Raw genomic sequence first — 15,018 nt, forward strand, 5'->3', positions numbered from 1 at the left:
TCATCTACCAAAATGATAAGAATTGGCATTACTTGAGCTATTTATGAATTCACAAAAATCTGCTTCTTAATTTGTTGGCTGCAAGATGATTGGCTTGTTAGTTAAAAATTTAAAATATGTGTTACCAAGTGACTTTATCATTGCTTCTAATTGGTTTCTATACAGAGAACTCAAGGCCAAGGTCAAACTGCTAGAAAAAGGCGTTCTTACATTGCAGTATATACATAATAACGTTACGAGTCGCAACACTAACAGATAAACATAGTTAGCGAGATAGAAGAGTTGATGATTGCAGAAAGAGACAAGGAAATTGTGAAGTGGGTCTTAACTAAGATGGTTGGATTGTCCCGTTTTACATAATCTTTTTCGAAATGGCAAGCTTCCGCTTCTCAATCGCATCACACATCCCCGCTTCTTGCCTCCTGATACTCTCAATGTTCACCCGCTTCCTCATAAATCGACTCGGTACATATCTATATACATATCACATCATTTGTACCAAATAATTAGAAACTCATATCTTCTTACTAATATTTAAAATTTCTAGAAGAGTTTTTAAGAGTATTATGAGTGTATATAATTAAAGCTTACCGAGATGTACATGACAAAATGGTGGAGTCTCCAAACATTTTATGACAGTTACTTACCTGAAAGAGTTTTTCCTCTGACAAGCCAGTCTATATATATGTATATGAGATAAAACAAATATAAATGCTGTAAGTCAAAGAGCGGTCGGTGGTGGTACTAACCTCCAATTCGCAATTCCCTAAGGTAGGACAATATGCGATTTCAGCCTTGGTCGAGAGACCCTTTCTCTGGTCTATAGTTAAGTTAGGAGTTGTAACTACTCTCAAACAATTCGGAGAGGACTGACTTGATGATGAGGTGGAGAGATAAATCCTAGTACAATCTGATAACACAGCAACAAGGTGCGCATTGGATTCCAGCTTAGAAGACAGGGGAGATATGCTAACTATAGATAGCTTGTTAGTTCTGCTTGCTGCTTTGTCTGGGCTGTGATGATCTAACAGATTATCTACTTGCCCCAACTTCTCAATAGGGCTTTCACCCTTCATCCCTAGAAAATAGGCCTTGAGTGCCGCCTCCTTGGTACGAGCGTGTAAAATTTTCCTTTCATTATCAACGACCATCTCTACAACAGGATCAAAATCTCGGAACCAGAATCTGGATCTGTCACTAAAGTGTTTGTTGAATAAGGAGTAGCTAGTTTATAGATAACACAAAAAAAAAAAAGGAGTTAGTTAGTAGAAGAAGCTTGTCATTTTCACATCGTAATCAAAGGACAGAGGTCATTATGTGTACTTGTTACGCAGTTCCTTGAGAAGATCGACAACAGAAGCAGGATCACGACTCAATCTGACGTATAAAAGAAGGAGTTAGTTAATTAGTAGAAGAAGCTTGTCATTTTTCAATTCAGAATTGTTGGGGTCGGATTCCACCCGCACTGAGTCCGAGCTAGGAAATAATACCTCGGGCCGTATCATCAAAACCGGCTCGGGGAACACTGCCGAAACAGCTCGGGATCAATCATTGAACTGGCACGGAGAATGTCGATTGATATGACTCGGGTCACCTTATACCGGCTCGGGGACGTTTGCCACGACAGCTCGGGAACCTATATGTCACCATGCCCGAGCTGAGCTTTCCTTCCACCCCGAGCCGACCTCACAAGTAGCCCGAGCCGCTTCTCTGAGAGTAGCCGAGCTCAATCGACGAAGAGTATCCGAGCCCAATCTTTTCAGAGTCTCCCCAGCTCGGCTCGGGAGTCATGCCATCATCCATGCAGCCCGAGCCGAAATCATAGACACCCGAGGCGAAATCATATTCGCCTCCAGAAGTATCATTTCTAAGCAAGATATCATTTCCGACATACTCGGAAATGATAAGAGAGAATCTAGAAGGATCGACTCAAATCAAGAAATCTTCCAAGAAACCCCGAAGAATAAGGAAACTATCCTAAACCCGCGATATTCTAGGCCGACTTCAAGATAAATGGAAATCTTCCGAGAATATCGGTGGAGAGGCGGTTTACTATCCCTATATAAAGAGACTCAAGGCTCAAGCAAAAGGCAAGCAATATCGCTCTAGAATTTACACTACGCAAAGCTCTCATAGCACAAACATCTTTTCTTTTACGATCAAACTCTTGTACGATCAAAACTACTCTTTTCATCAATAAGATCAAGAACACCATCTTTGGTTACAATTGTTTCTGTTGTTCTTTGAGAATTCACATTTATCGTATCCCTAAATTAAAACCCTAGACAAATCTCGATTGTGTTAGTTTCGACTTCCACAGTTTGACGCCGTCTGTGGGGATACTTTAGAATTCTCTTACCCTAAGACGCAGAACTCGATTACCGAAAAGGACGATGAACGAAGATGGTCGTCAGACACCACCAGCTGGAGGAGGGAACCCGGACCCTCCGAACCCTCAGAATCCTCAAGCCGATCCGACGATCATAGCGACTCTAGCCGAACTGAAAGACCTGATGGTTAAATTCCAGAAGAAAGCTGACGACCAAGAGAAAGCTAACAAAACCTTGGCGCAGCGAGTCGACGAAATCGCAACCCGTGGGCAACAAAAAACCACGCGTTTCCAGACTCGGCCGCCACGAGCCCGGAGGGATTTGCCTGGCATCAACCCAACAAGACTTACGTTCGCGACACCAACCGACAACACCAGAGTCGCAACCCGAGCCGACCCTGCCAGACGCGAGAAGTGAAGAGAAGGCTATATCTAAACAGTTATAGCAATTACAGATCGAGGAGGCGCGCGAGGAGAAGAAGCCTACCTCGGATCCTATAATCTCCATTAGCCTCGACGACGAACGGCCCGAACGATGCGTGGAAATTGGCAGCGACTTAACCGAGGAAATCAAGACCGAGCTCATCTCATTCCTCAAAGAGAACATCAACACCTTCGCCTGGTCAGCTGAAGATCTACCTGGGGTAAGCATCGACGTAATCTGCCACGAGCTGAATGTTGACCCATCTTTCAAGCCCATCAAGCAGAAGCGAAGAAAATTGGGTTGGGATCGCGCAGATGCCGTGAACGCCGAAGTAGAAAAGCTCCTGAAGATCGGCTCGATCTCCGAAGCAAGATATCCGGACTGGTTAGCAAATCCTGTCGTGGTTAAAAAGAAGAACGGCAAGTGGAGAGTCTGCGTCGATTTCACCGATCTGAACAAAGCTTGCCCTAAAGACAGTTTTCCACTCCCACATATCGATCGCTTAGTGGAAGCAACCGCGGGAAATAAGTTGCTATCATTCATGGATGCTTTCGCAGGATACAATCAGATTCTCATGCACCCCGACGATCGCGAGAAGACAGCATTCATCACAGACCGAGGTATCTACTGTTACAAAGTCATGCCCTTCGGACTCAAGAATGCTGGCGCAACGTATCAACGGCTCGTCAACAGGATGTTCTCCGAGCAGCTCGGGAAGACGATGGAAGTTTATATTGACGACATGTTAGTCAAATCCCTTGAAGAAAGCGATCACATAGCCCATCTACGCGACTGTTTTCGCCAGCTCAACAAGCACAACATGAAGCTCAACCCGGCAAAATGTCGTTTCGCGGTAAAGTCGGGAGAATTCTTGGGATATCTCGTAACTCACCGAGGCATCGAGGCAAACCCAAAGCAAATCGATGCTCTACTGAATATGCCCTCACCACAGAACAAGCGCGAAGTCCAACGTCTCACCGGGAGAGTCGCAACCTTGACCCGATTCATCTCGCGGTCCACTGACAAATGCCTGGCTTTCTACGATACTCTGCGCGGGAACAAGAAATTCGAATGGACCGATCGCTGCGAAGAAGCTTTCCAGGAACTGAAGAAGTATTTGGCTAATCCACCGGTGTTGGCGAAACCAGTCCCGGGCGAGCCATTATTTCTGTACATCGCAGTCTCTGATACGGCGATAAGTGGAGTCAGTCAGGGAAGACAGAGGAGAGCAGAAGCCGATATTTTATGTCTCGCAAACTTTCACCGACGCGGAAACACGCTACCCGCAAACGGAAAAGCTCGCCCTCGCCGTAGTAATGTCAGCTCGGAAACTACGGCCATATTTCCAGTCTCACTCAATTGTCGTCATGGCGCCCGTATCACTCCGAACCATCCTGCACAGTCCGAGCCAATCGGGACGCTTGGCCAAGTGGGCAGTAGAACTCAGCGAGTATGACATCGAATACAGGAACAAAACATGCGCGAAATCTCAAGTCCTGGCCGATTTTATCATCGAGCTGCCAACAGAGAATGCCCGAGAAGAGTCACCCAACGCTGTTTGGATCCTCCACGTCGACGGCTCATCCTCAAAACAAGGTTCTGGCGTCGGAATCCGCCTAGCATCACCAGAGGGTGAAATCCTCGAACAATCCTTTCGGCTAAATTTCGATGCGACTAACAACGTAGCTGAGTATGAAGCGCTGATAGCAGGACTTAAGCTGGCTCGGGGACTTAAGATCAACAAGCTGCGAGCCTTTTGCGACTCCCAGCTCGTGGCTAATCAATTCAATGGAGAATACACGGCTCGCGACGAACGAATGGAAGCGTATCTTGCTCTCACGCAAGACTTGGCGAAACAGTTCGGAGAGTTCGAGTTAACCAGAATCCCACGAGGTGAAAACACATCGGCCGATGCCTTAGCGGCTCTAGCTTCAACCTCCGACCCGAATCTGAAGAGAATCATACCGGTCGAGTTCATCGAAAAGCCGAGAATCGAAGATAATAGCAAGGATCAAGTTCTAACAGCTCGGGAGATAGAAGAACCGGAAGAAATGGACATCGAACTGCTAAACCAGCAAACTACAGACGCAACCGAGCCCGAATACGGAAGCGACGCCAAATGGATCGGAGCCATCCGAAGCTACATTGCCGATGGAGAAGTTCCTACTGAAAAATGGGCAGCTCGGAAGCTTAAGGCAAAAGCGGCTCGGTATACTCTGATCGACGGAGAACTCTTTAAATGGCAATTTTCCGGTCCCCTCCTTATCTGTGTCGAAGGAAATGAAGCTCGGAGAGTCATGGAAGAAGTACACGGTGGATCTTGCGGAAACCATTCTGGCGGGAGAGCCCTAGCTATAAAGATCAAACGCCACGGATATTTTTGGCCGACAATGGTCAAAGACTGCGAGAAGTTTTCTCAACGGTGTGACAAATGCCAGAGGCACGCACCAACCATTCATCAACCCGCCGATCTCCTCTCTTCCATCACTTCGCCTTATCCGTTCATGCGATGGTCCATGGACATCATTGGACCTCTACACAACTCCAAGCAGAAGAAACTCGTCCTTGTACTGACAGACTACTTCTCCAAATGGATCGAGGCGGACTCCTACGCCAGCATCAAAGACGCGCAGGTCGAGAGCTTCGTCTGGAAGAACATCATATGCCGCCACGGGATACCTTACGAGATCGTTATAGATAACGGATCGCAGTTTATTTAGGCTCGGTTCGAAGGATTCTGCGAGAAATGGGGAAGTCGCCTCAGCAAGTCTACGCCTCGGTACCCTCAGGGAAACGGTCAAGCCGAAGCGGAAAATAAGACGATTCTCGACGGAATAAAAAAGCGCCTCCACGCGAAGAAAGGCCGCTGGGCCGACGAATTGGAAGGAGTACTATGGTCGCACAGAACCACGCCGCGGCGGGCCACGGGAGAAACGCCTTTCGCCCTTATCTACGGCACGGAGTGTGTGATTCCCACCGAAGCCGAGATCCCAGGACTAAGAAGACGTTTTCTCCCCGAGCAGGAAAATTCCAACACTCAGATGATGCTGGACGAGCTGGACTTAATTGACGAAAGAAGAGATTTGGCTTTGATCCGTATGCAGAACTATCAGAATGCAACGGCTCGGTACTACAATTCTCACGTTAAGCATCGCCGTTTCCACGAAGGAGATCTCGTACTACGCAAAGTTTTCCAGAATACCGCCGAGCAGAACGCAGGTAAGCTCGGCGCGAATTGGGAGGGACCTTACACGATCGCAAAGGTAATCCGTCCTGGCGTCTACAAACTCATCAACATGAATGGCAAAGCGGTACCTAGATCCTGGAACGCAATGCATCTAAGGAAATATTACCGCTAAAAACCTAAGGTACGCATGTACACGAACTACGGGGTGGCTTGATCCCTGAAAAGGGTACGTAGGCAGCTCGTCCTCGGACGAGTTCAGCTACCCCCCTAATTAAAAAAGGGGGGAGTGGGTCCGTATACATATACTCCCACTAAATTTTTCAAATTTTCTAAGTTTTTACCCTTCGGATTTTCATTTTTATCCACCTCGACATCTATCCCAAAATTCATCTCGGGAACCTTTACGGTCTCCTTATCGACCCACAAAGCCAACAGTTCGTTCGGACGATGGCCACGCCCACGAACAGAGAGCTCATTTCACCGCTTTGGTTACAGCGCGCTATATAAGCATTCAAGACAATTCGGTCGGAGATATCTTGCCAAATAAATTGTCTTCAGAAACCCAGTTAACTTCAACACTGGTACCCCAGTTCGCTTCTAAGCACTGGCATCGACTATATCAGCTCGGGTCGCAACCGATAAAGATTAATCCCATATGACCAAAACCCAGTTATCCTAACACTGGTGAACGATCCATTTTCACTTTCAGCTCAGAAGTTGAAACGGTTCGGAAGAATTAACCTCTTAACGTCACACGCTTGCAAAAATCCAGTTACCTTGACACTGGTGCGTAATTCGTTTCCTCGGCCCAGAAGTTAGAACGATTCGGAAAGATTAACTTCTCCATGAACAACCCAGATTTACGAAAACCCAGTTACTCAACACTGGTACCGAATTTGGTTCGGAAACATCTCTAGATAAACAAAAACAAGTCGAGCACTTAAAAAGAACATATATTCAGTGGATAAAGCCATCCAAGCATAAGTTTTTACAAAAGAAACTTGAAACATGAAACAAAAGAAAGAAGAGACGCCTCAGAATTATTCGTCTTGCTCCTCGACATGCGCTGCCGCAGGATTCAGAAACGTTCCCGCTTGATCGGTAACTCCGACTTCAACCGCGTCACTTTCCACTGATCTGTTCCCGAGGCTGTCATGGGTAGAGACAGGAGACACCGGAGGAACGGTCAAGTCTCTGAGCAGCTCAGCCCCCAGCCTGGCGTATTCAGCCTCGGCATCCCCATACTCCTCTTTCCATCTGGCGACCTCAAGCTTTTCATCTTCAATCCTTCCCCCGGATTCAAGCGCTTCGATCAGCTCGGCGTTGGCTTTCGCTTGAGAGAAGTATATGTATCGCTCGGAGACTTTGTCAAATTCAGCCAATTTCACCTCGGTCATCTTGACCTTCTCGACAAATTCCCCGGTGATCTTTCGCTCACCAGCTTTCTTCGCCCGGGCCACCTCGGTCTCGCGAAGAGCCTTCTCCTCGACAAGCAGGCGCCTGAGCCTCTCAATTTCCGCCTCGGCTTTCTGACGGACACGAACATTCTCCTCGGCCTCTTTTCGCCTCGCCTCCTTTTCGGAAACAATCAGCGCTTCGGCAGTCCGTGTTGCTGTGACCGCCTCGACAATCTTCCTCTCGGCTTCAGTCCGAGCAGCCTCAAATCGCTCCTGAGCCGCATCATGCTCACGAGCTGCAGAATCGTAGGAATGAACCATAGTGTTCATCGAGGAGAAGGCCTGGAAAGCAAAATGATAAAGACGTTAAAACATGAAAAAAGGCTACCTTATACTAAAAAGGGACTCGAACGCGTACCTTCAAAAAATTGGCCGCGGCCTCACCGCACCGCTCCGCCTCGACCAAGCCCTCTGGAGCGGGAAGCAGCGGCCAGGCGCAGGAAGCGATAAGGTTGGCAGATGCAACCTTGTCTTGGTATATTGGCCGAGAGGAGCTGTGAGCCTGTTTCGACCTTTTACGCTTATCTCCGGAGTGTTCTCCTCGGGGATGCTTTCTCTTGGACCTGGTCTGCCCACCAGCAGGCAAACCAACCACCAATGTGTTTCCCGCCTCGGGAACCTGGCTAGCAACATCCCCAATCGGGATACCATCTGGCACCCCGGACAGAGCCATGGTGACAGCTAAATCGGCACCCGATTCTACGGGATCAACAATCACCTCGGGGACGGTAGTTGCCTCGGTCCCCGCTATAGCCTCGGGCGGAGCCACCGGTCCGAAAGCCGCCTCTATCGTTCTCTGCTCTTCGCGCGCCTTCTTCTCGGCGGCCTTCTTTTCCCTTAAGGACATCTTCACCCCTTGCATCTCCGTAAAAAAACTTAGCCTTTGGTCTGAAGAAGATGAGGAAGTGGAACAGGACGCGCCGTGAAGAATCCTTAACGCCTTTTCAACCCTTCCTTGGGAAAAATGTTTAATCCAGTGACACTTCCGAGCAGCCAATTCCTCACGAACGCTGAACAGGTCCTCGGGAATACGATCCAGGAAGCTCGGGCCTCGATCTGCAAAAGAAAATCGAAACATCAATTAAAGCCAAGTTATAACAGAAAACAAACAAGAATCACGGATGAACTACCAATCTTTCTCCATTTTCCAATCATCTTTTCAAGGCAGCCCTCGGGGACACAATCTTCGTCAAGGGCGACGAAGAAGAAATGATCGGTGTACTTCTCATCTTTGCTCGGGAAGCCGCCGATAACCCTTCGCTTCGGACGTGGAGAAATATAATATCTCTCCATCTCACAGCTTGGAACACGGCGAATCTCCAGCAAATTCCTTAGATGATCAAGACCAATGTTGTTATACGTCTCGAATCCACGTACTAAGATTCCAACTAAATGTCGAAGGCCTCGAGTCGTGATCTGGGCCAAAGCAAGCTTATACGACCATAAGTACTCAATGATCGGCCTCGGGATTGGGAACCAGAGGAAGCAAAAGTAGAAGAATCCTTCGTACAAGGTAAAGAACCCTTCGGGAGGATCGTCGGCTCTCTCATTGGAAGTCGGCAATCGCAGAGTCACCCCTTCGCCAAAGTTGAAACGTGCTTTTAAATCCCGAAGTGAGTCTGAAGTCGACAGAGTGGAACCGGGAGGATCAGGTTTTTTCACCTTTTTAGCTCGGGTTTTCTTCCTTTGAGCCATGGCACCTTGAATCGCCAACTGAAGTAGCCTGGCTCCCTCCTCGGGATCATAAGTAACCATCTCACCCTTCACCTCGGACAAAACCGACGGCTCGGGCACATCCTGCCAGCGAGAAACTCCCGCCTCATCCGCAGATGGAGGACGCCTGCTCCTTCTGTTCAAAACTGCCTCGGGGTCATCAGGGAGGTCTTCATCCCGAGCCGTGTTAGCAATTGCATCCCCCCGAGCCACAAACTGGCTCGGATCCCCTCGGTTTCCAGATAAAGACTCAGCACTACAGCTCGGTTCGGAATGACCCGACGCACTGACCTCGGACCCACCTGAACTGCTCCAAACCATCTTTCGTTTGTAAACTGGTTCGGAATGACCCGGCGCCGGCAAAATCAACCTAGATCTAAACACAGCGGCGCTACGAAAAAGAAAATCGGAAAAAGAAGAAGCATAAACTAAATCAAGATTAGAGCGAAAGAAACAAACCTTAAGATTTTTGCTCGAAAATTACAGAATTGAGGAAATAAATCGCGAGACGAGTATTTATAGAACGCTTCGGCGCGTCGGGCGCGCGTGACTTCAGAGCTAGTTTCACGTCCGCCGAAATTCTTGGGAACAAGCGAAAACTCTTCCACTTCTCAAGAAAGAATTTCAACCGTCACACGCTAGAGGGAGATGAAGCGTCAAAGGAATTCGAATCATCAGAAGGACCCTTGGAGCATGGACAGTTTCGGCATACAGGGATTGGCTCGGAACGATGTTCAAACTGCTCGGACTAACAATCGTGAAGCTCATCACTTGCTCCTCAGGATGATCCCACCGAGCCAGACGCAGTGGACTTGACGAACGAGCCGGATGATTTGCAAGACGAGCGCACCCGAGCTGGAGGTAACTCCGCCGAGCGAACTAATCTCACTGATGACGAAGAAACTGAGGAAAACATAAAATGGGCCGAAGAATCCGAAAGAGAGGACGAGCTCAGCAAGATCCGAGCCTCCCTAGCCAAGGCGGAAGCTGATATGAAGCTCGTCAAAACCCAGATACATAGCGTTTCATCCTCTGCACCTAACATCGACCGAATTTTGGAAGAATCTCGGAATACGCCTTTTACCAAAAGAACTTCCGAAACAACGATGTCCAATCTGGGGAAGTTCAAAATCGACTCTTACAACGGATCAACCGACCCGAAGGGTCACATTAAATCATTCGTGATATCCGTGGCCCGAGCCAGGTTTAAGCCCGGGGAGAAGGATGCTGGTCTATGCTTACTATTCGTGGAACACCTCAAGGGACCCGCATTAGAGTGGTTTTCAAGATTGGAACGAAACTCGATTGACAGTTTCAACGAGCTGTCGACACTTTTCCTCAAGCAATACTCCGTGCTCATCGACCCCGGAACCTCCGACGCAGATCTGTGGTCTCTGTCTCAATAACCCACCGAGCCGTTAAGAGATTTCCTCACAACTTTCAAATCGACGCTAGCCAAGGTCGAAGAAATCACAGATGTAGCCGCCCTTTCGGCTTTGAAGAAAGCTCTCTGGTACAAGTCAGAATTCAGGAAAGAGTTGAACCTGTCTAAACCAACAACAATTCGCGACGCGCTGCACCGAGCCTCGGATTTCGTCGCCCACGAAGAACAAATGGAGCTACTAGCGAAGAGACACGAGCCGATAAAGCAAGCATCTCGAACCGAGAAAGCCCAAACAGGACCGCTGAGCCAGAAGAAGTCAAATCAGAATGAAACGTACACGCACCACGAGGGGCACATTTTCTCAGGAGCCCACAACTATCAAGTCGACGTAGGCCGAGGCCAAGGCCGTGGGCGAGGAAGAGATTCATTCACTTAGACAAGAAGTCAACCCCCAGGTGACGAAAAAGAATACTGCGAGCATCACAATACCTTCGGGCATCACACTTCCAGATGCAGGAACCTCGAAGCAATATTAGCGGCCAAATTTCTAGCCGGAGAGTTTGGGACGAACATAACCCTCAAAGACCTACAGCCAGAACAAGTTCAGCCCGAACAGGTGGACACAGCAAGGGGTCCCGAGCCAAGGGAGCCAGAGGCTCCGAAGAGAATCCGGGGAACACCCGACGGGGAGCATGACGGAACACGACAAAGAATCCACACGATAATGGGAGGATCAGCGTTTTGTCCCGACACCGTAGCCGCGATCAAAGCCTATCAGAGACGAGCCGAAGCACCCAGCAACTGGTTAAGGCCATTCGACCAACCTAACGATGTAATCATGTTCGAAGAAAGTGAGACAAATGGGCTCGACAGGCCTCATAACGACCCTCTGGTCATCACGCTTGCCATCGGAGATCACGACGTATCAAGGGTGTTGATCGACACCGGCAGCACTATTAACGTAATTTTCCACGAGACGCTTCGGCAAATGAACATCAGCATGTCGCAAGTAAACCAGACTCCGAGGCCAGTACTTGGATTCTCTGGAGAAACCCTAATGACACTCGGAACTATTCAGATGCCAGTCCAGGCCAGTGGAATAACGAAGATAGTTGATTTCTCTGTCACAGATCAGCCGACCATCTACAACGCCATTATGGGCACCCCATGGTTAAACCTAATGCGAGCTGTCTCCTCGACATACCATCTCTGCTTGAAATTCCCGACGCCTAACGGTGTGAAAACGATATGGGGAAGCCAAAAGAATTCCAGGATGTGCTTCATGGCAGCACATAAACTTCGAAACCTCTTCGCCGAATCTAAAGTCGAGGTCAATCATAAAAAGGCGAAGATTGGCCGAAGCAAGGATAAGTACCTCGCGGAATAGAAGGCGGCCGTAGAGAAGAAAGCTTTGGAGGCCGTTCTCGGAACTCTTGCTCCTCCCAAAGCGACTGATGAGCCTGAGGTGGAGATGACGAATCCTAGCCCCATTGCCGTCACAACCGGTCCCGAGGAGGCCGAGACTATCTCAGTTGTGGAAACACCTCAGGAAATACTACCGCTAAAAACTTAAGGTACGCATAAACTTGAACTACGAGGTGACTTGATCCCTAATAAGGGTACGTAGGCAGCTCGTCCTCGGACGAGTTCAGCTACCCCCCTAATTAAAAAAGGGGGGAGTGGGGTCCGTATACACATACTCCAACTCAAATTTTTAACAAATTTTGCCTCTAAATTTACACTTCGTGTTTTATCCGATCAACCACCCGTAATTAAAAAAAGGGGGGAGTGGGTTCCGTATACACATACTCCAACTCAAAGTGTTAACCAAGTGTGCCTCTAAATTACAGCTTCGGGTTTTATCCCGATCAAAATATCCGATCAATCCACCTCGGTCTGAACTTCGCCTCGGGAAATCAACACGGTCTAAACTCCGTTCGGTTTGTTTGGGCGATGGCCACGCCCGCGAACTAAATTCATCTACACCTCCACGGTTACAGCGCGCTATATAAGCATTCGAGACAATCTGGTCGAAGATATCCGACCAAAGATGAAATTGTCTTCAGAAACCCCAGTAAAATCTTAACACTGGTGCCCCAGTTCGCTTCTAAGCACTGGTTATCGATTGAATCGAATCGGGTCGCGACCGTGAACGTTCAAATCTTTCTGCTAAAACCCAGTTTATCTTAACACTGGTACCTATCTTTCGCTCCGGCTACTAAAATCCAGTTTATCTTAACACTGGTATCTATCTTTCGCTCCGGCTACATAATTCTTTTTTACTTAGGACAAAAAGATGTTTCGATACGGAAACTATTCAAAATCATTGTATTCTCTTCGAAGACAAGGATCTTTGAAAATAGCGTTTGTTTTTACTTTGCAAAAATACAACGACAAAGTCATCCATGCACAATCTTACACTACAACCAAAAAAGAAGAAAAAGGACGGTTCTAAGAGTGCCGCCTCAGGTTCACTGGCGACTCGAAGCAGAAGTTAACAGCTCGGTCTGCTCGTTCATGAAGCTCGTTACACTTGATCCCTAAGTCGGTGACACCTACTTCAACTGCGTTGCCTTTAATCGATCTATTTCCGAGGTTTTCGTGGACAGAGTCCGGAGACCCTGGGAAAACCTTCAGATCCTCCTGTAGCTCAAGAACCAAGTCTGATGTATTCAGCCTCAGCATCGGCGTACTCCGCTTTTCCACTTCAGCACTTCTTCCTTCTCATCCTCAATCTTCTTGCCGCTCTCCAGCTCGGCGATCAACTCATCATACGCTTTCTCCTGCATAAAGTGCATGTATCGGTCTCACACTTGGTCAAATAGAGCGACTTTCACCTCGGCCACCTTGACTTCCTGGGTAAATTCGGCGGCGACCTCCCTCTTCGCGGCCTTCTTCGCACAAGCCACCTCAGTCTCCCAAAGAGATGCGAACCGTCAGGGATGAAGCACCAAGAATGGTAAACGGCTCGGTCGACTCATTCATGAAGCTCGTCACACTTGCTCCCCAAGTCAACGAGCTGGGGGGCTAACTGTTGGGGTCGGATTTCACCCATATCTTGAGACCGAGCCAAACATCGATAGGAGAAACAACTCGGCATATGTTCTCTCTACTCCGTTGCTTCGGAGACTTCCTAATCGCCTCAGGAGATATTCACACCGGCCCAGAGCACTCTTAGTCTTGCCTCGGGGACACGTTCATCACCACGAGATGCAGCTTGGCCACCTCGGGTACAAGTTATACTATCATTACACCCGAGCCGGTTTCACCTCGGGTACAAGCCCGAGGCAACTTCACCCGTGTTCCCGAGCCAACTTCACCTGTGTTCCCGAGCCAACTTTGCCTGTGTCCCCGAGCCCAAATCGCCTAGGGGTACACCTCAAATCACCTAGGGGTACACCTCAAATCGCCTAGGGGTACACCTCAAATCGCCTAGGGGTACAGTTCACATCGCCTCGGATACAGGCCACTCAGGCGCCCTGTCCTGAACCAATCACACCAGTCACCCGAGGTGAAGTCCTCAGTCACCCCGAGGCGAAGTCTTCAGAGTGACCCGAGGTGAAGTCTGTAGAGTCACCCGAGGCAAAGTATTCAGAGTGACCCGAGGCGAAGTCTGCAAAGTCACCCGAGGCAAAGTCATCAGAGTCACCCGAGGTGAAGTCTTCAGAGTCACCCGAGGTGAAGTCTTCAGAGTCACCCGAGGTGAAATCTTCAGAGTCACCCGAGGTGAAATCTTCAGAGTCACCCGAGGCAAAGACTTGGTTAAAAATTCACTTCCATAGTATCACTTCCGAATAGAACAGCATCATTTCTGAAAAAGAAGGATCATTTCCGAGATACTAGGAAATGATAAGGAATAATCTTGAAGGATCTTTGCAAATCAGGAAATCTTCCAAAAGCCTCCGAAGAATAAGGAAAGTATCCTTATCCGCAATATTCTAAGCCGACTCCGAGGAAAATGGAAATCTTCCGAGAATATCGGTGGAGAGGCGGTTTACTATCCCTATATAAAGAGACTCAAGGCTCAAGCAAAAGGCAATCAATATCGCTATAGAATTTACACTACGCAAAGCTCTCATAGCACAAACATCTTTTCTTTTACGATCAAACTCTTGTACGATCAAAACTACTCTTTTCATCAATAAGATCAAGAACACCATCTTTGGTTACAATTGTTTCTGTTGTTCTTTGAGAATTCATATTTATCGTATCCCTAAATTAAAACCCTAGACAAATCTCGATTGTGTTAGTTTCGACTTCCACAAGAATCAAAGAGCAGAGAGGAGACAGGTCGATTATGTGTACCTTTCGTCCCACTCGTTAGCGTCAGGGCAAAGCACTGGCATAGGCGGAGGTGGCGTGCAGCACACAAGACGGCAAGGTGAGCCAATAGTGTAAAGCAGCTCGTATATGAGACCGTTGTGTCCAGCCAAGAAAATCCGACCTTTATCAGTAGATGCAATACAAGTCATTGTAACACCATCTGATGAGGTGGTACTGTAGTCGTCAACCAGTTGCTCTACT

The 15,018-nt window shown here is 48.2% G+C and overlaps 1 protein-coding gene across 2 annotated transcripts; it reads right to left on the bottom strand.

Moving 5' to 3' along the window:
- Nucleotides 1-121: 121 nt before the first annotated feature.
- Nucleotides 122-14,999, bottom strand: LOC9319347 (nuclear pore complex protein NUP155). 2 transcript variants are annotated; one of them, XM_021030248.1, is made up of 5 exons: nt 14,800-14,999; nt 1,324-1,377; nt 750-1,224; nt 592-647; nt 122-473 (listed from the first exon to the last, which is right to left on the bottom strand). In XM_021030248.1, exons 1-5 carry the CDS (start codon nt 14,964-14,966, stop codon nt 353-355), a joined length of 873 nt encoding a protein of 290 aa, XP_020885907.1. In that variant the 5' UTR covers nt 14,967-14,999; the 3' UTR covers nt 122-352. The 2 variants fall into 2 exon arrangements, with proteins under 2 accessions (XP_020885907.1, XP_020885908.1); XM_021030249.1 differs by lacking the exon at nt 592-647.
- Between the last annotated feature and the right edge of the window lie 19 nt (nt 15,000-15,018).

Source organism: Arabidopsis lyrata (genome assembly GCF_000004255.2).
Source record: "Arabidopsis lyrata subsp. lyrata unplaced genomic scaffold ARALYscaffold_3, whole genome shotgun sequence".
Taxonomy (NCBI): domain Eukaryota; kingdom Viridiplantae; phylum Streptophyta; class Magnoliopsida; order Brassicales; family Brassicaceae; genus Arabidopsis; species Arabidopsis lyrata.